General features: G+C 51.6%; 1 protein-coding gene and 1 long non-coding RNA gene across 5 annotated transcripts in view; one reads left to right on the forward strand and one right to left on the reverse strand.

The window, feature by feature from the left end:
• The window catches only part of GSC (goosecoid homeobox), a 72,930-nt gene extending 60,064 nt beyond the window's left edge, over positions 1–12,866 (reverse strand). For 3 of the 4 annotated variants that reach the window (XM_039884129.1, XM_039884131.1, XM_039884127.1), the window contains exons 1-3: positions 12,340–12,866; positions 11,645–11,904; positions 11,189–11,315 (exon numbers count right to left, since the gene is read on the reverse strand). In XM_039884129.1, the coding sequence (XP_039740063.1) occupies positions 11,189–11,315; positions 11,645–11,904; positions 12,340–12,694 (742 nt within the window). In that variant the 5' untranslated portion in view covers positions 12,695–12,866. Of the gene's footprint in view, positions 1–10,833; positions 11,316–11,644; positions 11,905–12,339 lie in introns of those variants that run through there. The other variant, XM_039884130.1, reaches the window with a different exon arrangement.
• Positions 12,867–12,870: 4 nt separating this feature from the next.
• Positions 12,871–27,427, forward strand: part of LOC120619658 (uncharacterized) — a 60,932-nt gene continuing 46,375 nt past the window's right edge. Inside the window, exons 1-2 of the long non-coding RNA XR_005657586.1 lie at positions 12,871–12,976; positions 14,036–14,204. This is a non-coding gene — a long non-coding RNA (uncharacterized LOC120619658). The remainder of the gene's footprint in view (positions 12,977–14,035; positions 14,205–27,427) is intronic.

The following is a 27,427-nucleotide window of genomic DNA, read 5'->3' on the forward strand; positions in this document are numbered from 1 at the left end:
TGAGAAAATGGAGATAGGGATTGGGGTGATACAGCCAGGGACGCCTGGGGCCATCGGAAGTTGGAAGTGGCAAGCAGCAGAGTCTCCCCTGGAGCCTTTGGAGGGAGCGAGTCCCCGCCGGCGCCCTGACTTCAAACTTCTGGCCTCCAGAACTGCGAAGAAGTACACTTCCGTTGCTTTAAGTCGTCAAGTTTATGGTAACTTGTTACAGAAGCCACAAGAAACTGATACGCCTTCCCATCCCCTACTAGTTCAATCCCTAATCTTAGATTAATGAACAAGCAAAATCATACGTAGAAAATAAAGTCCTATTACACAAAGCTCCTGACGAGAACAGCTCCCGGTTCTTGAGGATTTGCTCCTTGTAGGCCCTGGGTTAAGTGTCTTACATCCATTCTCTCTTTGCAGAGGAAGAAGACGATGCCCCAGAAAGGTGAGCTGACTTGCCCAAGGTCACGTAGCTGACACCTGGCAGTGCCAGGAGAACTGTACCTGTCCAACGCTGCCAGTGGGATGCTGACCCAGACCTCCAGGCAACAAGAAGCTCTGCAGGCCCCAACTTGGGCCCCGGTGACCACAATTGAAGTTGAGGTAAGAAACCGCAGCACAGCCAAGGAAGCAGCCATTCCTTAGCTTTTGTAGCATTAAGACTTTGGCTCAGTGGACATTCATGGGTCTGGGCGGGGGGATCATAACGCCCGTAGGTCCCCCAGTGACCCAAACATCTGGTCATATTGCATGAGCCCAATCATTCAGCAAAAATCCAAATTCTTTAGCATTCGTAGCCCTTCCCAGTAAGCGAGCCGCCTAACACATGGCAGAGGCCATATGTCTCGAGCTGGACCAGTGAGCCTCTCAACATCCCTGGTGGGTGGACGAGACAGGACTGACTGATGACTCTCCCTAACGGGTGGGGAAACTGAGGCCCAGAGGCAGAGTGTGGAGACCAAGGGTCACTGAGTCAGGAAGCTGCGGAGGCCCAACTTCCATCAACGAATCCAGTCCTCTCTGCCCCTCGCCTCCCCACCCCCATGCTCAGTCCTAACTCAAAGCCTAACTTGGCAGCAATTGGCAGTGAAAGAAATGAAGAGGGGCGAGTGGGGCCCATCTGCCAGGGCCCAGGCCGCGAGACACAGCAGAGGACGCGCTCCTCACCTCCACTACCCGGTGCCGGCCAGAGATGCCCTCAAGGCCCCTCCGCCATGGGGAAAGCAGCTGGACAGGTGGAGGAAATCCTTTCCAGCTGGGGAGGTGTGCTCAGAGGCAGCCCCGCCTCCCCACTGCTGCGCTCAGAGAAGGGTTTTGCCCCCGCCCGCCCACAAGAGCACTTCCCCTGGGCCCAAGAGCTCGGCGGAGGCATGCAGAGCCAAGGAGCTGTTCTTGGGCTGCCTTATCCAGAAGAAAGGTCTGCTCAGCAAGAGCAGAGGGAGGGCCGAGGGGCGGCTCCTTCCAGCCTGCCGCAGCCCGCGCGCAGCCTTCCTATCCTAGAGGCTCACAGCCCCCACCCCCCTTCACCCGATTCTCATTCACCATCCCGTAGCCTTGAGGGCCACCCCCTCCCACGTGTGGTAGGGAAAGGAACACTTGCCTCGAAGGTAGGTAGTGGGGACCCAATGACAAGTTGAGTGCAAAAATCACTCATAGACTGCCAGGGGCTTTAGAGTCACTCACTGTCTCCATTATCAAAGCTGACCTGTGTTCCACACATGAGCCAAAACAGCTTAAAAATAAATCTATGCCAGTGAGTTAATATAACTCCTCCAGGTTTGCCTTGTGTCAGAGGTTGTGAATAGAGACAACCCCTCTATCAAGGGATTTTGAGGAGGGCAAGATTCTCTGGGACGCCGTGGAAATCTGTATAGAGGTGGGGGAAGGTGATGGCAACAGATATTTGGAGCAGACCTGCTTTCTTAAAGCCTTAGAATCTCATGGTCACTGGCAGACATGAAGTTTTGGCAGGGGGGCATCATGGCAGTATGGGCCTGCATGAACTCTAAGCATATCCAAGGGTCTTTACAAACTCTTAAGAATCCCCAAGAGACCAGGCCAAAGTCTCTGAGGCCTAAGAAAGCCTGGAGTGACCCAAGAAGGCTGTGTGGAGGAAGTGGCACTTGGAGAATTTGGTTACCAGGAAGAGCGTGAGTCTGGGCCTCATCTGAAACAAACACGCCGTCACATCCAGGAAGAACAGTTGTATCTGTGTGCACAGACAAAGCCAGATATAAATGCGAGAATTCTGCTCTTCCGCTCTTCCCCTGTGGCTATGTGATCTTAGGAGAGCAGTTCGATCCTCTGTAAAATGGGAAGAACAGTGCCCGCCATGCCCGCGACCCACGGTTGTTGCAAGGACAGGTTCTACGCGCCATAAGATGCTGCACGCATGCCTCGGGCAGATCCTGTGGGAAAGGATCGCTGCCTAAGGCTGGAGAGAAACAGAACACGGGGTGGGGGTGGAGGGGGGCTTAATGTGTCAGCCGCCTAAGAACTACAGCATCTGGAAAAATCACTTTGATGAACTCGACTACCAGCCACAAATCACTATATTTTAAAACCCATTCCAAATAATAATAATAAAAAAATCTCCGCAGAAGGCTCTGAGTGAGATGTTTTTCTCTCCTTCTGTAATAGCAGATGGAGAGGACGCCAAGCAGATGCTGACGAGATACGGCCCCACGGGCCTCTCTCAGCCAGAAAGGCCTGTGGCTGGCAGTGGACGCGAACACTGCGTTAGCAGGACTCTGGGCATCTTGGTGGCGATCTTCTGACACCTGACAGGGAAGGGAAGCCCGCCCTGCAGGGTGGTACTCAGTAAACGGAGCACCACACGGTGCCAGACCGCGGATGCCTGCCAAGTTCCTGCCTCGGTCCTTCTGCTCTCTGCATGGCCAAACACACCCCTTTCTTTTTCACACTCTGCTTTCCCACCTCCTTCGCCACAATCACCAGGCGCCTCAAACCATGGGGCTCCAATGACCCCCCCCCTTAAAGCCTAGGACCCCCTCCTCTGCCCAGCCACAGCACGTCGTGGGGTTTTCACCCTCTACCTCAGCACTGGTCATTTGGTATGGGACCGGCCGAATCCAGGTGTCTGAGGTTAGCTGACTTATTCGTTTGTCACCCAACTCCAGACAGGGCCTGGCACTCAGTAGGCGCTTGGCGAGTGTTGGATGAACAGAGGGAGCTAACTGGTACCCAGAAACATTGGGGTGTGCCAGCCAGGCAGCCTCCTTTCTGGTTGGATTAAGGGGACTTCCTCTTGCCAAATACTAACCCACTTGCAACTCTCACCTCTTCCAGGAAGCCTTCTGGGGTTGTAGCTGTCTTCTCTCGGTCCCCTAGCCAATGTCACATACTTGAGGACTTCTTGACATCCTGTTTTCTATTGTTTGGAAATTGTTTCTTGCACAAGAGAGCAGCTCCCAGGCATCAGGTGCCATATTAGATATACTCGGCATCCATATCCAGCCTTATACCCCATCCCCACCCCCATCGAGGGAGGCCTAACACTGTGCCAAGACCATAGATGAAGGAATTGGGTGTAAATCCTGGCTTCATCCCTTATTAGCAACAGCTTTCATTTCTGATTTAAACTAAACTTTAGACCAAGGTCTGCGAACTTTTTCTGAGAGACCAGATAGTAAATATTTTCAGTTTTATGGGCTCTATAGCCTTTATTGCAACAACTCAACTCTGCAGTTATAGAGGGAATAGACAATATATAAATAAATGGGCACAGCTATGTTCCAATAAAACTTTATTGACAAAACAGGCAGTGGACCACATTTTCCCGCAGTCTGCCCACCCCCGCTCTAGAGGATTACTTGAGATGACATTTAATGCCCTCAGCACATCAATCTTAGATTGTAAAATACCCTGAATCATCCCCTAACACCGTCTGTCACCTCAACAGACGTGGCTTTCACCTTAGCACTTACTCTATCTGAAATCACAGCCTGTCTAGTTGGTGACTGTCTCACCCAACAGAACAGAAAACTGCAGGAGGGCAGAGGCTGTATCCCCAGCACCCAGAACAGGACCTGACACAGACTAGGCATCCTTTTAATATTTGTGAACTGAATGGAGGCCATTATTATTATTACTATTATTGTTGTTGAAAGTTTTCAATAAATACGTTGTTTACATGCTTCTATTTTTAATGTATTGATATAGTTACCATGATTAATCATTTACGTTTGCAGAACTCCATGTAATTTTCACATGTTGCAGGAAATTACAGTCCTCCCATGTCAGAAATGAGGGGGCAGCTCAAAAATGACACTGCCTGCTGGTGACCAGACTGGGATTCGAATCCAGACCTCTCGGCTGGTCCTTATCAAGAGAGATGGTATGACAGTGTAGAAAGAGCACTGAACTCACAGTCTGAGATTCAACCTTACTTAAACGGACACGTCATTTCAACTTCTGCACGGCGGCGACAATAATGCCAGCTCCACAGAGGCACGGACAGGACTACATACAAAATACAGACAATTAAGCAGTCAGAGCAGTACCTGACTCCGGGCAAAAGCCGTCACGGTAGCTACCGTCCTAACACGATGACAGAGATGCTCTCCACCCTGCCTTATGCTGCTTAGAAGGGCTTAGACGGGGACGTGCCCAGCAAAGTGATTATGAAACTGTCCATCTTCAAATACCGCAAGATCCATTTTTTTTAATGACACCCTCCGGGCAGTGCAGAAAATATTTCCCATTTTTAAAAAATGAAAAGCTACACACAAACATCTGCCATAAAGACAGAAATAAATCATAAAGATCTCCGATCTTTCTAGAGCTTTAATTACAGTCGAGGAAAGGATTGTTTACTTCCGCTCACATTTGTATCAGAGTCCAGTTACCACACAGGCCAAAACAAAACTGAGGGGGTGTCTTCAAGCAAAGGACAAGGGGACGAAGTCTCTGATTCAGCCCGTGTACGTCTGTCTGCTGGCTTCTTGCAGTGAAAGCAGATGCCAAACAAAAACAACCCTAAAGCAGAGGATGCGCCACCACGCTCCTGGCATCCCGCACCAGTGGAGAGGGGACAGCAACACACAGAATTTCCATCCCTGCCCACTTCTGTAGAAAGTGATTCACTTGGTTTCGGATTTAAATATGGATTCCTCAAACACACAACCACGTCGAGCGCGCATCCCCCTGCAATGTCCCAGCCATCTGGCCTTCGTAGGAACCTCTTCAGATGAAACGACCAGCTGGGATTCTGACTTCACAGAGTCTTCCTCGCAGAGGGGGACTTTCCAAATGCTTTGGGCCTCCCCGGTTCCTGGAGCAAGGCAGTTTTATTTTTCTGTTCCCAGAGTTAGCATTTTGAGGATTTTCAAAGGAGGATCAGCCACACTGCATCTGGAAAGAAGCATCCCTTGGCCTTGCCGGGTGATGTCAATAATTGGTTTGGGACACGATTAAAGCGGGCACCATCACCGTGAGGCTGGCTGGACAAACACTGCTTGGGGTGATTCAGACCACACTGGCCCTCGCCCCCGGCTCTCTCTGCAGTGAGCCCCACCTGGCTGCTGTGCCCTACTCCCCCACCCCCGTCCCAGGCCCACAGGAGAAACACGTTTGCCAGCGTGTCAATTCTCTGTGTGGCCCTGCGGTGCTGTGGGACTCTCGCCACTGTGTTGTGTGCAGCCTGTTTGGGACACTGCACCTGTGGCATACTGCGGGCTGCTGGACAACATGGTCTTTTCTCTGAACATTTCTTAAAGATATGTCTGTCCTACCCCACCCTCCCCCCAAAAAATTTTGAACAAGTTCCCAAGTGTGAGTTCTGGGTGTTGGGAGCATGGCTATAGCTGTGGGCAGGCGGGATGTGCATGCTGGGAGCGGGGCTCAGCCTTTCCCAGTGCAAGGAGGAGAATCTGCCTCCTCAATCCACCGTGGCAGCCTCACGGGTAACGCAACGGGGTTGAAGCATTTCCTGGGCTCGGCGTGATCCACCCAATAAATCGGTGAGGAAAGGATATGGACACTGTTAAGCTCAGTCCATCTCGGCTAAAATGATCTCACTAATTACAGTTTCTAGAAATCAGCTCAGGTTAAGGGAGGGGATGCCCACGCCAGGGGAAGCGCGATTCCCTCGGCTAAACCCGGCCGCTTGATTTGGTCAGCAGACTCTGGAGGGCCGGAAAATTAGGGAAACAGAAGGTGTAAGTGGAACAAACTCCTAAGGAAAGGAAGGGGGTTGGGAGAGAAATTCTTAACATCTCTTCTCACGGACGCCGCCCGGAGTGAGACACCGTGAGGGCAGACGGGGAAGCCAGAAATGACAGACCCACTTTCAAAACCGCGATCCATCCTGTTTGTTCCGTGGGTCATTCGGACCGCGAAGACAATGGCTGCTTCTTTTCCCCAGACTTAACACCAAGCCACGATGAGCAGAGAGGTCTTCCCTGTTGTCACTTGGCTCTGTGACAGGCCCTCACTGCCAAAACCCAGCCGGATCCATTTCTTCCAGAACGTTGGAGGGCTCTGCACTGGCTGCTGCTGTTTGTTTTCGTTTTACTCCTGAAAAAAACTTCAAGATCCTTCCGCAAAACCTGGAAATTTGAGTCCGAATTCACTCTGAATTCTCTCCTTCTTCACTCTAAATCTCCTTGTCCTTAACCTCTTAGGGAGAATGCAACCTATTATACCTTATCAGACGCTTCCTTGTCTTAAATCCACAGCAATTACATTCAGTTTCCTTAGAGTTTATGTCCCGTGGTCATGCATAAACTCCTAAACCAACTACAATGAAAAACAAGGTGCGTTCTTTCATTCCTAATTCCAATCCACTTTTGTGGGGCATGACCCAACTGATTTGAAGGTGTTTTTCAAAGTACACAAGAATCAATGTGTCAGACACTCTGCTGGGTTCTTACATTCTCTCTAATCTTGTGCCCAAGCCCATTTCGCAGGTAAGGAAGGAACCAGATAGACACAAAGCTTAAGGAACCTTTCCCAGGTCACTTGGCAAGCACATGACCCCGTCTGGATGGAGGCCTGGAGCCGTGTGGCTTACAGGCCAGCCACCCAGCTGTCCACTCACATCACGTTGCCTGGCCCTCCCCAGGCTGGAATGCCACCTTCGTGAAGACGTATAATGAACAAAGGAAAGTCAATTTGGGGGACCCGAGACAGAGACCTAACGATCTTTTGGGGGTGGGGGGAGGGTCTTGGTGCCTTAACTATTCTACTTGAGTCACTTCAAACCTCATCTAATTCAGAAAATGAGCTGTCACTCCAACGTTGCGGCCTCGTTTCCCCCACGTGCAAAGGAAAGAGGGCTCTGCCAGCTTTGCTCTCACACACAGCCATTAAAATGACATCCTTCACACAGGCTTAAAACATTAGCTCCAAGTTCAAAAGCTGCTGAAAGGCAACTTGATTAAAGAACTGTCATTGCGATACACTCTTTCTGGGTGCGGTTTGTAAGGCAATTGTTTTCAAGCCCTTCCCCCACTGCCCCATAATCCAGGCACAGCCAACCGCTAAGAATGGAGAGAGCTGTCCTCCGTGGAACATATTTGGAACCCGAGAACCCTGTTTCTTACCCCACACACTCCACTTTTCCTTACTTGTCAGCTCCTTGCAGCCAGGACCTTCCATGGCACAGGTGACCTGGAGCACCTGGAAGCTGTGACCCCATACCTTGCCACCACCCCAAGAGGTATGTGGGAAGTTTGCTCAGGTTTGGGGGTTCAGGGCCTCCGCCAATTACTGCATGTCTTGGGCATTTGGTCTGAGCCTCCACTTCCCATCTGCAAAATGGCTGCGACCTCTAGCTCCTGAGGGCCTGAAGTGTGTATGGAGGGACTCTGCAGTAGAAAGTGCTAGACTAATAATGTGAGGGGTTGTAAATGTTGTTACTTTTCTTTGCTACTCTGTCTGGCACTTTGTGGCAGATTCGGGGCAACTGCATTCACTGCTGCAGTCATTCGCTGTGGGTGAACTTTTATACACAGCTTGTGTCATTACCAAAAACAACCATCTGGGTTCTGTGAGGAAGCCTCATCTAGGGAAATCACGAGTCTTGTCCCTTGCAGATGACAGTTCTCACTTTGGCCCTTTGTGTTAACTCTGTGCCTCAGATTGCTCAACTGTGAAATGGGAAGATCTCCAGCTGGGGAGGTGGAAACCGGACCGGGAAACACTTGGGCGGACACTGGCTTACGCCCTGCCCGTTTGAACAGGTATACGCACCACTTGCTGACACTGTGAGCCGGATTCCCACCAAACACAATTACAAGGCCCAACGACAGCTCTTGAAGGCCAAGTGCCCTCTGCTCTGTGACACCATCCGGCCGGCTTCCTGAATCCAACAGCCAGGCTAAGTCAACGGTTTGAGCTCCACAGCTGACGGGGGAATGCAGAAGGAAGGTGGGTGGACTGCAATTAGACAGACCCTCCTGACATTTCCCTCTTCGTTCCAGATGTTTATTATGTTTATTTCCTGTGAGCTGGGCGATCATGGGGGCCTCAGGCGTGGACACGTGGACAGGCAAAGAGCTTTGGCTTGCCACCTTGGGCCTGCCTGGGGCCAAGCAGCTCTCCAGCTCTTCCGCCCTCCTCGCACCCCCTTCCCCCCCAAACCTGGCTTTTCACCAGATGCTCCCGGGGCGGGGGGGGAGTGTCTTAGAATCTACTCCTCCTTCCACCCCCCTTCTCCCTGTCACTTGCCATGGACCCCTCTTCAGACTAGACTCAGATTTAAAAATAAGTAAGATACTGTTGTATAGGGATTCGGAGAGCAAATTATGGACAAAGAGACACAAAGGAGTTTAGAGAGTTCTGGAGATGTCACATCTCTCGGGGTGGAGTGATGCTGCCCACTTCCGTCCTATGTTAGAATGCTCTCAACTAACGGAGTACGGAAGGAGGGGTGGAATTCAGGGCTGGTCCTGGATTCCCCTGCAAGCTTGCCCCTCTCCAACGGGACAGGGGACAGCTTCCAGGAACTGTGATTAGGGGGCAGAGTGCACAGCAGGCAAGGTTCCCTCATTCTGTAAGGCTGATATCTAGGAGGAGGTAAAACAATAACCATCAAAAGATTCCTTTGAAATCAGTGCATCGGCCTCTGAGAATTTCTCAGCAGAACTGGTATTAGTGAGAACATTTCCAATTATGGTATGAGACTTAGCTGGGCAAAGACGGTAACCCCTCTTTATTTCTTATGAGCAGAATGTTGTAAAAGCATTTAACCTTTCTGAACCTTAATTTCCTCATTTGTAAAATGGTGAAAACATTCCCCATCTCAGAGTTCTTGAAAGCAAAGTGAGAACAGGTACACAAACCTGGAAGTGCTGAGTCTGACACAAAATAAATCATAACATTTAAAAAAATAAGTAGCTGTGTTGAAGGATTCTCCTATGCTGGGCACCATTGTGCATGTATTAGTGCCTTTAAATGTCCACGTCAACCCTGAAAAGCAGATACTATCATTATGCCCATTTTACAGTCCTAGAAAGTGAGGAGCAGAGGGGTTAATTAGCCCGAGGTCACAAATAATGGAGCCTGGATACGAACCAAGGCGATCTTGCCCTTTGAGGCAAACTTGACCTCCAAATTGTTGCCTCCTCCTTATTAAAAAGGCATGACTGGGAATCACTTCATAATTCATAAGTGTCACTTCACCTGTTCCTGGAATACCTTTCAAACACAAGAAGCTGGGAAAAAAATGCTGCTTCTCGTGAAAAGCTGTTCCCTCGCGTATGCACACCCTTCCCCTGGAGGGACCCTGCACCAAATGCTGGTGGCAGCCCAGGAGGAAGCACAAGCTCACCCACTCCAGCACAGCAGCTACATCCGCCAGGCAGGGAAGCTCTGAGCCTTAGCTTCCTCGTCCATAAAACAGATTTAATGCAAAATCTATAAAATTTAACACACTAAAAGCCATTCCTGCTGGCCCGGGGCCTCTGCCCCATCCCCCTGATGGTCCCGGGACCATGCAGAAGGCATGTTCTTGCTGCGTCCGTCCCAAGCATTTATCAGGCAGGGAAGCTTCTCTGGCCTGCTCACAAGGCGAACTCAGGGCACTCCTCTAGCCCAACTAGCGAAACAGGGGAGACAGTTCCAGGGACAAAGCAGGAGGCCACCACCTTCCCACTTCGCAGTGACTCGGCTGCCAGGGCCCTCTTAGGCCTGGTTGACCAACAGATCCCGGGGACCAAATGCCTGGGGAGAGGCATGAGGGTCCCAGAAGTGCTGGGGTTTCCACTGGGCCCTGGAGCTGGCACTTCCCACAGGAGGGAGCTGGGCCCAGCAGGGTTGTGGGGTGAGACGCTTGCTGCGGAGAAAGGAGGCAGTGGAGACGACCACGACAGATCCAGGAAAGCCTCGAGATGCGGGCGAGTGCGCTGCCTAATTTCACGGGCGGACCCTGCGCCACAGGTCTGGGGATTTCGCAAGAGCAGGGCCTGGCGGGCGGCTAAGCAGCTCGGGAGAGGCTCCCAGGTTCCCCAGCTCCGGTGTGGATCCTGCCTTCCCGCTAGGCTTCCTGTCCGCGGCAAGGAGGGAGAGTCCTGGTTCTCCCCGGTTGGGCCCGGGGTGACAGGAACCTGGGGCTGCCCTTCTCACGGGCAGTGCTACGCCCTCCAGCCCCTACCAGGCCCCGGCAATGCCACTCTCCACCCCGTTCCTGGAGACCTAGAGAACTGTGCTTCTAAACCAGGACACCGGTCCTGTGACTGATCCATACCCAGAGTTTCTTTTTCTTTCCTTTTCTTTTTTTGAGTAGGTCACAGTTGCCCAATTATTCTTCCGAAGCTACAGACTACATAGATTTTTTTTTTTCTGGGCCACAGATGACGGTGGTGGCAGAGGAGTACGAAATACGGGCCACAGATGACGGTGGTGGCAGAGGAGTACGAAATACGGAATGTGGCCATCTACATCGTCATCACTTTATTGTATTGTCACCGTTAACTTAACTATAAATACTACGGTGGGAAGCGAGGCACCGGAGGCCTCGGACCGCGGAGCTGTGAGCCCCTGCGCGGCCCAAGCCCGGGCTCCCGCCCTCCCGATTCTGTACACTATTTACAGCTCTTCGGCCCTCTTTCTCGACCCCTCCCGCAAGGCAGCGCGTGTGCAAGAAAGTAGCATCGTCTGTCTGTGCAAGTCCTTCGAGTTAGGCAAGTGCCACGGCCGGCCCGCGGCCGTCAGCTGTCCGAGTCCAAATCGCTTTTACCTTCCTCTTCCCTCTTCTCCGGCGACGCCTTCGACAGCGGCTTGTTCCACTTCTCGGCGTTTTCCGACTCCTCCGACGAGGACCGCTTCTGCCGCCTCCATTTGGCCCGGCGGTTTTTAAACCAGACCTGTTTCACGAGGGAGGACCCAACGACAGTCGTGATCCCGGGCGCGCTCCCGCAAAGCCCGGGCGCACCGGGGCGCGGCGTGGCTGCGGGGCCACCGCCGCGCGGAGTCCAAACCCGGGGGGACCGCGCGCGAACGCCAACAAAAAGAGAGGCGACTCGCTCCCGCTTCCGCATTTCCCTTCAACTTCCTGGGCCTAAAGCGCCCCCCAGCAGCCTCCGGGCCGCCGCTGGGAAGTTTTATTTGAAAGCGCGAGGAGACCCGGGCAGGACCGCGCAAACCCGGCTGGGGCCCTGTTCGCCGGGAAGGGCTTCGGGGCGCGCGCGCCTACCTCCACTTTCTCCTCGCGGAGGTGCACCTTCCGGGCCAGCTGCTCGCGGGTGCCCACGTCTGGGTACTTGGTCTCCTGGAAGAGGTTCTCGAGTGCTTCCAGCTGCTCGTCCGTGAAGATGGTGCGGTGCCGCCGCTTCCGCCGGCAGTGCAGCTGGTTGAGGAGCTGCAGCTCCGTGCGCGACAGGGTCCCCACGTTCATGTAGGGCAGCATCTGGTGCGGCACCGGGGACACGAGCACTGAGCCGGGGCCCTCGTAGCCTGCGACAGAGTAGAGCGCGCGGTCAGCCGCTTCTCTTGCCACGGCGCACACGGCAGCCTGTGACCACGCCAACTTTAAACCGGTCTGAAGGGGGTGCTGGGAATGGGAGGCGCGCGGAAATCGAGGGCGCAGGGAAGCGGGGAGCGTGCCAGAGGGTCCACCCGCACACTCCCAAAGCCCGTCAGAGGATCCTTTTAAAGCCCAGTCTTCCTAGGCAGGCACTGAGTTACGGTTTCCGCTAACTCTCCAATAAAGTTGGCGGCAAGTGTGCAAAACCCCTGCGCCCGATCGCCCCCCAAAAGGGGTGGGGACGCAGATTTTTCAAGAGGAGAAAAGTCTGTACAAAGTGGAAAACGTACGCTCCGCCACTCGCTCACGCCCCAGGGGCTAAGGACCGCAGCGAGCGGCGAAGGCCCGCGCCAGCGCGACCCTACCTGGGGGCGTCGGGACGCAGGAGCACTGCTGGGCGCCCAGCGGCGGCACGGCCCCGCAGCAGGCCGGGCCCACGGGCGCCGCCTGCACGTGCAGCTGCCCGTAGAAGTAGTTGTTGTAGCCGAGGCGGGAGCTACTGACCGCGGCCGGGAGGCCTGCGCCGCCGGGGGCCACGGGGCGCGAGTAGAAGGCGCCATAGTCCGAGGAGGCGCCGCCGCCGGCGCCGTAAAGCGAGTCCCCGTGCAGGGCCGGGAAGACCACGGGAGCCGTGGCGCTGGGAGCCACCGGCAGCACCGAGTCCTTGCAGCGCGGCCGGGCGGCCAGGATATTGTCGATGCTGAACATGCTGGCGGGCATCCCCGAGCCCCGCGCCGGGACCGGGGGCGGCGGGGACGCGCCGAGGAAAGAGCCTCAGAGTGGGGGGGGTCCACTCTCCCGAGCGGGACCAAACCGAAAGAGAGCGCCGGCGAGCGCGCGGCCCCGCGCCCCTCCCCGCCCCCTGCGTCCGCTCTCCCTCCTCCCGCCCTCCCCTCGCCGCAGCGTTCGCTCAACTCAACGCGCGGGTAGGACGGAGTTTAGCCCAGCTGAACCTCTTGTTGGTTTTATACTGAGTCGACGTCATCCTGGATTTAGTTCCTGGTAATATGCAGATGACAAACAGAACCAGATTTGGCCCTTTCTGTTCCTTTGGGTGGTGGGGCTCTTGGAAAGGGGGAGGGGGAGAGGTGCCAAGGGGAGGGGGTTACGGGGCCTGAAAAGCGATTGTGGATTGCGAATTAATGAAATTAACCTAATCTTTTCCATTCAGCCACCCTGCCGCGGGCCGGCGGAGCTGGGCTGGCGTCCTAATTGCCCCCGTTAATCTCATTAATCCATTGTGCGGCCGCAGTTAACAACCCCCTCCGCCCGACCTCTCCGCTCCCACCCTCCTCGCTCATTCGCTCCTATTATTGGGTGCGATTTCCTCTGCACGAAGCTCAAATTCATTGTGGCTGAGTTTACTTTGGGGCTCCTTTTTTTTTTTATCCTTTTCCGAATTTGTTTTGCTTTAGCAAATGTGAGGGGCTGCGTCCTACCTCAAGCGGGATTGAAAATTCCACTCTTCATTCGGGCCCAAGTGCACTCACCGCCTAATTTCGCCTCTATTTTCTTTTATCTTGAGATTCTCTCCTTAATGGAATTGGTTAACCACCCCGCTCCGCCCTTTTGTTTTTGCAGAGGCCAAATTTTATAAAGGCAAAAACAATGAAAGGTGCATCGTGTTTCTTCAAACAAAAATATATATATACACATATATATATGTGTATATATATATACACATATATATATGTGTATATATATATATACATATTTTGTAATCACTTTGGGTCCGAAAACTACCATAACGGCCCTTACACAGTGGGAAACAAATTCAGCCATACTATTAAACTCAATACCAAAAAGTAATCTCAGCATGCTTCCCAGCTGCTTCCTGTGCAGTGCTTCTGCAGGTCTTTGTGTGTGTGTGTGTGTGTGTGTGTGTGTGTGTGTGCTTTAATTAAAATTTTTGAAATGCATTCTCTCTCCTCAAAACTCTTTTTAGTCCAAAAAAAGGGGGCTCCCTTGGGGACTTCTCCCCAATAATATGCCTGTGTTTTTCCTTCTGACCCCTGCTGTCTCTGACTGGAACCGGCCCCTTAGCTGTCCTTCATCCTGCAGGCCCAGGTGGATCTCCCCGGGTACCCGCGGCCTGGCCGAAGCCCGTCTCTGCTCGCGGTAGGCGACCGCAGTGATTTGCGGGATCCCCGGCCGACGCGGCACGGCCCGCCCGCCTGCCGGAGCCTCTGGAGACGCATCCAGCGCAGGCTGCCCAGCGCCCTGCGACGAGGTAGGCGATGGCGCGCGCAGAACGAAAGCAGCCCCCAAGGTCCTGCGGGCCCGGCGCTGCCCTTTTTCGGGCCTTCGCGCAGGTAACTCCAACTATTCCAGGGGAGGGTGCACTGCCGGGCCGAAGCGAGACCGCGGAGGGCCGAAAAGTGGGGGCACCTCGGGTTTTCCGAAGGAGTGCCGCCTTTAACTCATCGCTTTTCGCTGTTCCTCTCTGGTTAACTAACAGGGGTCCCCGCAGGGGTGTCCGAAGTCGCCATGCTAAGGCTAAGTATGTGGGCTGCCTCCTCCCCGGCTCGGGGGGCGAAGGGGAAAGGGCACTTGTCAACTGCTGTTCCCGGGTCAGAGGAGTGCTCGCGCGGAGGTTTGGTCCTCCCGGGGCGCAGAACTCCGGCGGCGCGCGGGAGCGGCGGGGAGAAGCGTGGCGGCGGCGCTTCTCCGCCTAGGCCTCCCCGGATGGCGCTCTGCGTCCTCGCGCCCACACGCTGGTGGCCTGACGGCCTTGCTTATTTGAGGGCTGAGCAAACTTGAACGTGGTTGTAGGGCGAGGTTAGGACAGGACAGAGATGGGTCTCAATTTGGGGAAGTGCTGGATTTTTTACTATAAAAACCTCTCCCAGGGGAAAGAGTGTGATCCTTCCCTTCCCGAGAGGTCAGGTCTAGGGAAATAAGTGTAGAGCCTTCCCTCTCCTACCAACTAGGGCTAGAGGCATTTCCTCCCCGTTCTCACAGACTTAAAAACCACCAGGTTCCGGCAGCGTGCGCTCCTCCCAGCCGTTCCCGGGTTTAAGTCTGCAGGGCAGTTGATGGAAGGCTGATGGAAGCTAGAGGCTGCAACTTCAGCAGGGACTCTGGCCGCGGTTGGGTTCGTGGCTGGGTGCGCGCGTCAGTGGCGGGTAAATGAATCTTTTAAGATCTTTGCTGAGCCTGGCAGAGGCAGAAGCACCGCGGGAAACCAGAGCAGAGTCCTTGTCGGTTTCTGCAAAAGTGCTCAGACCAGCGCGGAGTGGAGACCTCGCCGCAGATCTAAGAGCGCCTACGAGTTTTTCAATACGGCAACGTCCCCCATGCATGCCTCCTTCCACTTGCTACATTGTTTTAAATGATGAGATTTAGCACACCCCTGGATTTTGCCCCTTGCTTTCCTGCAGTACCCCCACTGTACCACCGACACGTGGAAGAAAGAACACCGCAGGGCGAGTCTGAGCGTCGGCGCTCCTGGCTGAACGTTGCCACCTTGCAAATCACCCCTCCTCGCTAGGCTTCAGGTTTTTGGGTTGATTGAACCAACGCCAACATTCACTGGGTCCCTAACAACCCTAACATTTAATGAGGCTGTGTATTTGTCGCCGGTTTGCCAAGAAGACTAGAGGTGGACTTAGGGGGCATTTATTAGTTCTTTTTACTGCGACAGAGGTGTGTACTGTACCCACCCGAGGGCAAGGTCTGGGTATCAGCTGGGTCCAAGATAAGAAAAAGTGATTCGAAAGTACTGTCCTCTTGAAGAGGGGACTTTTTCGGGAAGAGGTCACAGGGACCCCGAGGCCACCTTACTCCAGTTATACAACCAGCTCTCTAGGAGCTCACCCCCGGCACAGCTGGGCCTCCCCCTCCAGATTGCCCCTCAGTCTACTGGAACTCGACTGTGTCCGCGGGGAGGCAGGAGCTGGGGAGGCAGTTAGGGGGCGAGGCCACCTCCTTTGCTGGCCAAAACCCACAAGTGTCCAAAACGCGCTAAACAAACAATCAGCGGCCTCGCGTAGCCGGGTGCAATTGGAATAACAAATGCGACGCACGCAAATTGCCCACCTCGCGTTGCTACGCGATTGTTTGTCGGCCCCGCACGCACCGCTCAGCATGGGAGGATCGCGAGCCGCCGGAGGCGGCTGGAGAGCGTTTAGGTCTGAGATGCAGTAAACACGCCGCTGATTTTCCCTATTATCACCCAAACACGATTTCACACAAAGCAATCACCACCCAGAAGTCTATGAAAATGTGTTTGTCGAAGAGTCAGTCGCCCCAGTAATAGCTCTCATTTTTAAGATGTTAAAGAATAGATCAGCGGATTCTACATGCATAAGGTATATTTGCGGTTCAGCCTCTATCAAGGCGCTTTTGCGCAGCAGTCATCGCTAAATTGATTCATAGAGCGTAGATTAAATTGCTTCTCTGATTTAAAACAGTGCCCAAGTTTGGATCTCTCCTCCCGCCCCAAGATATCTTCATCATGGAGAAAACTGTCGCCCACTGTCCTTACACACACACTCACACACTCACACACTCGCACACACACACACACTCACACACTCACACACTCGCACCCGTGGCTGTTAAAAATAAATGCATATGCCACCCCCAACTTCTTACGGTTTCAGGAACTTTCTTTTCTTAATTCTTTCAGCCTCTTGCCCGGTCACAGAGCAGAGTTCATAATCGGATGCGTTTAAGTAGGGTTTTTCATGGCATGCAAAAAGTTGGCGTGTCCTTTTCAAAGATACGGAGGCCCCCTCGCCGGGCGAGTTAGCGGGGTCCGAGGAATTAGGGACAATGCGCAGAGCCGGCGTCCAGACCCCGCGCAGTTTTCACAGAGCAAATAAGCTTTATTGCTCGTATTTGGGCTTAAAAAGAGATCCAGTGCCTCAAAGCTAGCGCTCAAAAGACCGCTCCACAGCCCTGGTGCTCCCTCGAGGACGCCTCAGGTAGCCTCCGGGGGTTTTCCGTGTGAATTTGTTGGGTGGAGTGGAGCAGCAGGCACAAATGCCACCCCACTAAGGGGCAGTACCCACAAGGGCTGGGGCTGTCTGATCTTCAGAGGGACGTAGGGACAATTACTAGCTGAGTTTTGCTCCAAGTTTTGCAATACTCCAAATAAGCGCACCAAGCCCCTGAGGACGAAATAATCAAGGTGTTAAGAAAACTCAACATAACACTGGGGGAGAAGAAGAGGGTGTCGAAAAATGACGTGTTCCCAAATCATCAGAAAAGAAATCGCTATGAGTTTCCAGGGCTGCAAGAATCTGCTTTCAGCGGAGCTATTTACTAAAGTTTGTTTCGAAGCGACTGCATCGTTCGTTGCTTTTGCAAATCACAGAATGCAAACGATGATAATTCGTTCTCGGTGGAACTTTCTCTTGAAATGATTAGCAAAGTCAGTCATTTGAAAATTACAGCGAATGCACAGGCGGTTCCTGAAGCCCCTCGCTAACCGATATCAGCTTCTAAAGTTTTCATTCATGTAAACCTCATTAATGAAGATCTTTTATTTAAACGTCAAAGGGATTTGAAATTTAGAGTAAATTATGAAGCTTGTATGTCTAGCCAAGTCATGGGTCAAATGCATTTGTGAAAACTGCTAAAAGAGCATATGGTTTTGAATTTTTCTACAATGACTAGTGTTTAAATAAATTGCTTGTACTGCTTAACTTCATGTGTAATTTTGACAGAAATTGGCCTATAGCCTTTTGATATGTAAACATTTCAGCCTTTTATGCGGTATAAAAAAGACACTTGCTTTTTAGGATCAGCTCAGGCAGTCACCCTGTAATTCAGAAAGCTGGCACCTACCATTACATTCTTGCTAGATTTCAACTTTCAAGTGGCAGCCTCAGGGAGAAAAAAAGAAAGAAAGAGAGAAAGAGGATATTTCAAAAGCAATGTCCATTTGAGATTAAAAGCTGCAAATGAGGTGAGAACATGCCACTTACTATCTGAAAGAAATGGATAAACCATAGTTATTAAAGAACATTTTCTGTCATTTTTCTTTAAGCCAGTCCGTCTGAGGGAACACTTAAGCAGGGCTGGGACTGACTGGCATGTCATTATATGCTTGTCTTAGAGCCGAGCCAATCAGTCCAACATACAAATAGGTGTTAAAAAATCTAGGTATCACTTCGGGATGTTACCGGTGAAATGGCTTCGTGTCACAGAATCCATTAAGATGCAAAAATCACTCAGTCCCCCAAGAGAGTCCTCCTGGAGTGGAGTCACTGGACACAAATGGCATATCTGAGCCATTCACGGGGATCTTTCTCGGTGGGAGGCTGTTGTTGGGAGATGCAAAGTCGGCAAAGGGCAGATCAGAGACTGCTCTGAGCCGCCAGGGTTTCTGAAACACACATGAGTCTGCATAAACCCATTTGTTGCTAACGTATCCGTCTCCCATCAATAAGTGTTGGAATGTGGATTGGGCTGCAGGTCGCCGGGGAGAAACAGAGCAAGTTCCCCTGAGGTTGCCGGTCGTGCAGGGGTGCTAGACCGGGCCACACGTCGACTTCTTGTGCGTGCGCTGAGGCGGGGTGGGCGCCACCTTCCCTTCTGTTCTGTCCTGCCCGCATTGTGTATGTCAGCTTTGTCATATACAGACTTTCTGAAGTTTTGGAGGGATGGGGGGCCTGGGGGCGGGGGGAGAGAAGACGTTCATGAAGCAAGGGAGACCCGTGTCTTCGTACACTTGAACCTTCGTAACAAACTGAGATCTCATACGAACTGAGCTGGGACGAAATGTAATTAAGAAAAAAAGACTCACAGAGAAGACAGGACGAGGTGTTTTATTCACGTTTCTTATGCGTTCCGACACATCATATCGTGGTCAGCAAACCGGAAAGGAAAGGACACATTCCATGACACAAAGAAGGCACCAGGCTTTTTTCTTTGTTTGTTTTGTTTTTTCTAAGCATTCTACATTCCTGTCTTAATTTTCTGTCCATTTTGAAATGAATAAGGGTAATTTTTTTTTATTAGCTGTTGTTTTAAAGTTCTTGGAGAAACAATTAATATGCTAATAAAACAGTTCCGAAGCTTTTAGCTGCCTAACTTCCAGAAACTTACCCCCCCACAATGTTAATGATCAAACTTAGCTAGGCAAGATAGATATTTTGGGTAAAAGAGGGACGCTTAATATTTAAAAGGTAATTTGGGAGGTTGAAGGTTTTGTTTTGAAGAAAGAATATTATAAAATAAAACTGGAGATTATAGGAAAAGACAGCCATGCCTGGGTGGCCGTGTTACTTGTGTAAAATTTTGGGTCTAGAGAGGTTGGTATCAGTAGAAATATGTGTACTATGCAACTTTATTAGTATATTTGTCTTTTTAAAGAGGACTTGATAAAAAGGTCATTTGCTGGTAGGTACTTTTAAGATCTGGATGTGAAATTTCTATGAGGTAGCATTGTTTATTCTTTTTAATCATCGAAGTGAGGAAACTAACAAGCACATTCACAGATGTGTCTTGTCCTTCAAAGTAGTCACTCAAGGAGACGGCAGCTTGCTTCAGCGTCGCTGTTGGTGGTGGTCTTGAACAGTTCTCTGAACTCCTAAAAGGGCATTTGCTTGGGCCCATTAATTCCTGTCTGCCTTTTAAAGAAGCAGCCGGCCTCCCTCGCCCACCGCTTATGTGCAGAAATCGAGGCTTCTGAAGCCTAAGGCGTTAGGCAGAGTAATAAGTAGGAAAAAAAAAAAGACTCAGAGGTCACAGGTCATATCACCTGCTCAATGCCATGCCGTCAGAAGGATCTGATGCTGTGACTCAACTGTAGCTTGGCCTTGCCATGAGCAGAGGAGGCAGAGCCCTTTACCATCCTGTCTGAATAATTCAGGCCAGTTCTCTGCCTGTTCCTGATGGGGAAAAGGAGAATTCAATTTGTTTGCTTTGTGTTGGGAGCTTTCATTGTCTCTTCTTAGCCAGGAATACACTGCCCCTACACACACACACACACACACACACACACACACTCCTTTTCCAATCTCTCCTTTGTTTTGCACATTTGATCCTTTCTGGGCCTGTCAGTCCCAATACCAGCTCCCTGGTCGCCTGGTTTCTGGAGTTTGTGTTTATTTTCTTGTTTGGGGGTATCTCCCCGCAGCCGGGAACAAAAACTGAATGACGCTTGAACCGCCACGTGGTTTTGGTTTCACTTAGCAGTAAAATTCCTTCTGCAGACCAGAAGGTCTTGGGTTTAAAATCACAAGAGTCCATCTCCCATGTCGCTGGGTTGTTTGTAATTTATGTATTACGGGGAAAAGCAGTCTGTTCATAGTAATGATCGCTTGGGGAATTCAGTATACGAGCCAAACATAGGACAGTTGAACTGAAAAGAACTCCTCAGTCTACATGATCCCTCGCAGGTTTTTTTTAACAGGTCCCTAAAGAAGATTTTATTCTCCCCTCATAAGGTTTGTAGATATAGTCATTTTCAGCTCTGCCCAGTAGGTCAATGCAATATCTGCAAGTGAAATGGTGACATCAAGACACAGTCATGCTCAACTAATGACAATACTTTCTGGAGTTATTTGGATCTTAAAGTATCTCCAGTTGACTCTGAGACAGGAACATAAGTTTTTGATAATGCCGTCCACATTCTGAGTCCAGCCTTGGCCATTTTTCCTTCCCCCCGCCTCCACCCCCCAACCCAAAACCCTCAGAAAGTAGCTTTCCAAGTTAAACTAGACCAGGGTGATCAAGTGAATGTTTGACTTGAAATAATTTTTAAAATAACTTGTTCACTGTTGAAGTCCTTAGTGAACTGGAATAGCGGCCGAGCGAGCCGCGTTTCGTAGCTCTCTGCCCGACAGAGAAATGTGGCCCTTCCGACGGAAGATGGATACTGAACACGTGGGGCAGATGCACCCTGCTCCGTGTTTCACAGGAACTTCTTTATCGACGACGTCTCTCTCACGAAGCCGGAGTCGCTGTGAAGTCCCGCGTCTCGGACCTCTGTCCCAGCACACCTAGTCGCCCAACCTAGTAACAAATCATCTCTTTATAGGCTCTCATGTTCTAAGCGAGAGCCAACATCTGCATCCTGGGACACGGATCGGTGGAAACGAGTACCGAGGGCTGGCGTGACCATGTTTTAAATTAGTGCGAACTACTCGTCCGGTTGTTCTAGAAAACGGAGCACATGGACCTGGTGCCAAATCCTGAAGCTCTGGCCGGATAAAGGCAGAGGGAAAGAGAGGACCATCTCTGTGCTCTGTGGGTGGTCGCTGCACCTCTGGGAGTCAGGCCCTGTTCCAGGTGGGACACCAAGACCTGCCCAAAGTGCCCCAGCCGAGGCCTAGCTCTGAACTCAGCTCCGTTTCGCTTCCGAAGCCACTTTCCTGCTATCTTGCTCTGCCGGCTCTTGTAAAACAAGTGAAATGCCCAGCTCCTCAGCCTGGCGAGCAACACCTTTGTTCGCTGGCACCAAGTACCCTTCCTGCCTTCCCTCCCCTCATCGTCCCTTAGGATCGGTGCCACCTGGAGGATCTCTGCTCTGTGCTGCTCAGGCCGTATGCCCTCGCCAGCTCTGTTTTCTCCTCCTACGTGACTGTCCCCTGCTGGTTCTGCACGTCCACATCTGGCTCCCCTGTCCTGTCGTGTGACTGTGTCCTCTCCCACTCTGAAGACCTGGAGGGGGTTGTCGGGGCCTTCCTGTCCTCCAGAGCAAGTCCTCCCGGAGTCATTGGTGTCCAGCCTGGAACCACACCAGCCAGATCAGCATCCATTCCGTTCCGTATCTCCCACCAGCTGACCACAGGCTCGGCACAATGGACGTGCTAAATAACTCTTTGTTTAAGGAAAGTACATTTTCACCCTTGCCCCCGCCCCCCTGGTAAGCTTCTAGATCCCCCACCCCAGGCCAAAGGGTTAGCAGGAGAGTGATAATTAAACACTGGTGAGTGCTTTCCGAAATAAGACCAGAGAAGCAGAGGCAGAAGGCAGCTCTCCCGGAAGGTGGCCGGGTCATAGAGCAGCCAGTGTTGGCCTGCAGAGCAGCACCCAAGTCTCTCGGCACACTGTGTACAGCAGGCAGGCTGCTCGTCACCTTGGGCCTGAGTGACCACGATGCACTGAATGCCAAGCATCCTTGTCATCAGGCGGCGGATCCTGAATGAGAGGCGCGGCGAAGATGCCCCACCTTCCAGGATTGCGCCCACGCTGGAGCCTTTGCTTTTTCCCGCCTGCAAAGTGGCGCAACAAAACAGTGCACAAGTCGAAGCGCAGCATAGATACCTGCTACTCTACATTCATTTGAGTTCCAAGGTACTCAGCCATATTTCGTTTGTGCCGCGTGTTTCAGGCTAGAGTTCAGCCTGCTCTAGTGGGTAGTGAGCGCATAAGCAACTGGCCTCTCATGATGCTTTCCTGCTGGCCTTGGACAGCCATCCCTTAGAGTTCTAACTAGTGACATGCATTGTCTGTGGGCCCTCCTCCCTTTTGGGGGACGATTGTGAGACTACGGTTGCCCCTCCCTGGCCTTCTGCACTGACAAAGAAGGTCAAGAGACGGTCATTGCTCGGCCCAGCCGAAAAAAATGATGGCACCGCAGGAAAGCCAGGTGCTGGCAGTTCATCTCGTGAGAGACCAATGCTGAGCTCTGGCTGCCTCGTTCCAGAGCTACCAATTCCCAGGGCGGCAGCCCAGGACCAGTCACCTGAGCTATGTCCCTCGTGGGCAATGTGGGGGGCTCTAAGTCCAGGCTTTGCTGTGACGCTGCCTTCCAGCTCTGCTGCTTATGATCTGTGTGAGCTGGAACAAGCCTGTAAACACCCTGAGGCTCGGTTTGGACTCTGTAAGGTGGGATAGTAGGGCCCTCTTCTCAGGGCGAGGAAGTGAGTGGGGGCGGAGAGAACTCATCAAGCAGCCCCAGCGATTTTTGATTTTTACCAGTAAAGCCCCCAGCTCTCCCTCACAGAGTTTCAGGAAGTCATTCGTCAAGGGACAGAAAAGCCTAAATATCTGGGGCAGTGAGAGAGAGGCCTGGGCTTTGTTCTCTGCATAACAAAGGATTAAATCTCCAAGGAAAATGTTGCTTCCCTCAGGAATTGCGATTCTCCACTAGTTCATCTGATTCTCAGATTAAAGCAGCAGGGGGCCCACAGGGCTGGGACTAAGACCTCGGCTTTCCTGTTGAGGAAACTGAGGGCCAGAGGAGCCCAGTGACCTGCTCTGGGTCTCAGAGCTGGGCCGTGGTGGCCCAGGGGCTCCTGTCCACCAGACCCCTCCTCGTGCAGCCTGGCCTTTTTGCTCCTTCAAACGACAAGCTACTCCAAGTCTGCTTCCGGCTGCAGGCGAGTCAAAGAAGCTGAGGAATCACTCGCTGGGTGGGTGGGGTCCTCGGGAAAAGCTGCACACACTTCTCAAGGTGGAGGTCACCCCTAGCCTATCTCTGCCTCCCAAGGAAGCCAGTGGGAAGGGGCCAGTTTTCAGGTCGGAGTTCAGTTAGAACCTCCCCATCGCCCTGACTAATGGGCCTAACCGATCTGTCCAAGCATATGTGATTCAGAGATTAACCTCCTAAGGTTAAGATTTAAGACCCTCTAAGAAAATCTACCCTAGAAATCCCCTCCACTCTTACTGTGCACAAGGTTTTGTGGAAGAATATTCATGGCATTGAAACAACCAATAAAGAACTCATGAAATAATCCAGCGCACACTCATGACAGGTAACCAAGCAGCCACTGAGAGAAGAATCTTATATGCTCTGCTATGGAAAGATCTTCAAGATATACTGTTGAGTGACAGGCAAATGTAGAACTCCAGCATAGTGTGACTCTGTGTGGTGTGTGCGTGTGTGTGTGTGTGTGTGTGTGTTCACATACACATGACACAGCACTATTTTCTATGAGGTCACGAATATAAATGACTTAATACTTGGAAGACAGAACAATGCCTACACCGTAAGTGTGAATCATGTTTGAGAGAGAAATAAAAATGCTAGAGAAAAAGATCCAGAAAGTGCACTCTGGAACCAACAGGGGTCATGTCTTTGCAGAAGGAGCTGGGATTGGGACTGATTAAGGGGGACTTGGTTCTTATCTCTGATTTTTAATTTTGAGCAAAGACATGACATTCATGTTTTTGTTGCGAAGTTAAATACGCATCCAAACCCAGTATCCCCAAAATATGAATCTCTTTCTCCCCTCCGCTCAGGCAGCATGAGCGGGAAACAGCACCGAGGTCGAACAAATAACTTGAGATAAGCCACTGTCCACCCACCGCCACCCTCATTTCCTCAACTCACACCTCATCGCAGGCAAACAGTGTCCTTGGAAATGTGTCCCCCTTGCTAATGACTCGCTCCCCTGGGTTCCTGGATAGCAGCGGAAGGTGTGGGGTGGAGGGGGGGTGTCCCGAATGGACACATTTCAGGTTTGAAGTCTTACGACTGAATTCAAGTCCCCAGACTTGCCCCTGGCATGTGTCAGTCACTTCTCATCTCTGCAGTCTTTGCCTTGTATCCCTCTTAATCCTCGAGAAACAAGTGGGGGCGGGGGGAGTGCGTGCGCATAATTATAATCATCTCTGTCCCTCGGCGCCTAACAGTGCCTGGCACACCGTAGGTGCTTGATGGATGCTAATGAAACTGAGCTGAAAGTAGTTAATAAGAAATTAAAATAGTAACAAAGGCATTGCTATTATAAAGCGTGAAATTAATATTTTTTATCTTGCAGATTCATATTCTCAAGGGCACTCTCTCAACAGGTATTTCTCATTTACCGTCTGTGTACAGGGTAGAGAAGGATGAACGTGAGAAAGTCCATAACTTCAGGGAGCTTACACTCAAAAGAGATTTCCAGCAAAAAAAAAAAAGAAAAAAAAAAAGAAAAGTGATGACTAAGGAGGAAACAAAACAGGCAATCTTCGCTGCCTGGTGCAGTGAACAGGGACAGGAAATCATTGTTACAGTTCAAAGTCTTGCAATGCACAGAGCACAAATGTCAAGTTATTGGGAGTCACGTAGACCTCTTAACTCCAATGCAGACATCAAGTCTGATTTTTACATGCATGTATTCATATGTCCTGCTAGACATTTTTTCTAATGAGCTCGCTCCATCTTCTTTGACGATCTTGGGGAAAGCAACTGGGGTGCCATGAAGTTTTGGACTTGACAGACCTGGGAGCTTCGATCCCAGTTTCACTCACCCATAGCCGGGTAGTTGGGGTGACAGGGCAAGTTATCAGGGTCTCTGAGCCTCAGGATTCATCCGTGTCAAGAGTGCTTGTTAGGACTGCTCTCCAGGTGTTGTTGCAGGTCCCTGGCATGCAGAAGGACTTCAGCCAGTGGAAGCATTCTGGCCTGGACAGGAGGGCTAGCAAGACACCTGTACCCCCTCAGAGGCAGGTCACTAAAGGGGGCCTGGGGAGGCATCCTGGCTGTTCAGATTTAGCGTGTCCCAAGGCCCCAAACACTTCTAAGAATCAAGTCATTGTATGGATACTCAATTTGACTCAGAAAATTAACCTAGGTCCTCTTCAAGGGGAAAGATAAGGAAGGTCCCGATAGTATTTCCTTATCTTTAATAGATTGTAAAGCCCTTTTAATTTGCATTAGTATCTCAATGTGCACATGAGGAAATGAGATCCTGGAAGATTAAGGGATCACACAGGTTGTAGGTGGCAGAAGTGTTATGCAAGCCCAAATCTGCCCAAAGCCTGTATTCTTTTCACTCACCCTGTAGCTGGGCAAGAAGAGATACTGGGGAATGGAAGTTACAGCAAGGGCTCCTGAGTCAGCATGACTCCTGTCTGTGTTAACTTGGTCCGGCAAGTTTTTTAACCCCGCCCCGCCACCTTCATTTTTTTTTTTATCTATAAATTGGGCTTACCTGTAGCCCTGTCCATAGAGTAATGGCAAACGGCTTTAGCGTGGATGATGGCCCAGAGGAGGCTGTGTGGAGATGCACGGGCCTGATTCGCGGAAGTCGGACTTGGACATTGGAGGAAAACAATTTATGTTGCTTGTATTTCTTTAAATGTGAGCTCAAAACTGAACTCAAAGCCTAAAGATTCTTATGCGTAAGAATGAAGGTGCTAAGTGGCGTGTGTCTGCTCAGACACACATATGCAATCTTAGTGTGGTGCTTAGCAGGTGCTGAGGTAGAGTCAAGAGATAGGTGAGCAGGTGAAGCCAGGATTAGGAGCAGGCGCCGGGCTCCTGAGCAGACCACGTAGGTGGCTGCCCGGCTGCCTTCTGGACCGTTCTGCTCCCCAGGGGTGCCGCTGAGACAGCTGAGTAAGCAGATGTGGCAGCACTTTGCAACCTGCCCCGGGGGGTGCACTGTTTGGGAATCACTGTCCCAGCCCTTTCCCTTGGCAGTACCTGGGACAATGTGCAGTGTTTAGGAGAGGTGGGGCTGACCACAGGTGTGGGATGTGGTTGAATCTCATTACTCTGGTCCCCTCTGGAAGGGGGCTGCTGCGGCAGCGCTGGAGTGTCCGCCTGGGCCTAGAGGGCCTGTGGGGGCAGGTAAACTGATGGCCAGGCCAACTGCTCAGAGCTGGGGATCAGGCCCTACAAGGCCGCTTTCAGCCAGGGAAGAATGTGCTAGAAACACAGTGCCTTGAGACATGGGCAGCCCTCTGCGGAGCAGCACGCTCCCTGAGAAGCTGCTGACTGCCAGCCTCCCAGGCTGGGTAAAGATGGGGCAGAGGGGCAGAGTGGGGCATGGGAAATGGGGGAGCTGGGTGGTGCTGCAGCTTTTCAGGGACAGCTGTCCTGGGTGACCCCCTCCCATACCCACTGGGTGGTTCACCCTGGGCTACCTTGCACTTCTCCTGGAAGGGTCCTGCTGGGGGTCCCCATCCCCTGTTGAATAACTTGGCTTTCCAGCCCTGGCTCCAACCTACTTAGCATATAAGTAACGAGCACCCCAGAGTGCCCTGCCCGTGGAGGCAGCTTGCTCTGTTGGCCCAAGGAACCTCCTTCAGGGGAGAATTTGTCATCTCAGGTCCTCAGGGCCTGGGCAGGGCGGACCTCCGGCAGGGGGCGGGGCTTACCAAAACCTGGGGCGGGGTTTGCATTTCGTTCACTCTCATAGGCTAGGTTCCCTGGAGTGGAGAAAAACTGCCTGACTTCAGAGTTGGACGATTTCAGGTTCAGAAATGTCAGCTCTGCAGCCTCCAGCCAAAGGGTTGTGGAAAGTCCCTTAAAGGCCAATTCGGCTCTCTGTGTTCATCTTGATTCATTTTATTTTATTTTTTCCATTGAGATGTAATTGACATGTAACATTACATTAGTGTCATGTGTACAACATAATGATTCAATGTGTGTATATGCTGAGAGATGATCACCATGAGGTCAAGTATCATTTGTTACCGTACGAAATCACACAGTTTTTTCCCTTGGGATAAGAACTTTTAAGATGTACTCTCTTGGCAACTTTCGAATATTAACTACAATATTATTGACTATGGTCGCCATGCTGTATATTATTATGGTCAGCTTTAAACTTGGAATAAAAA

The sequence above is a fragment of the Pteropus medius genome, unplaced genomic scaffold (assembly GCF_902729225.1).
Source record: "Pteropus medius unplaced genomic scaffold, Ma_sr-lr_union100, whole genome shotgun sequence".
NCBI lineage: Eukaryota > Metazoa > Chordata > Mammalia > Chiroptera > Pteropodidae > Pteropus > Pteropus medius.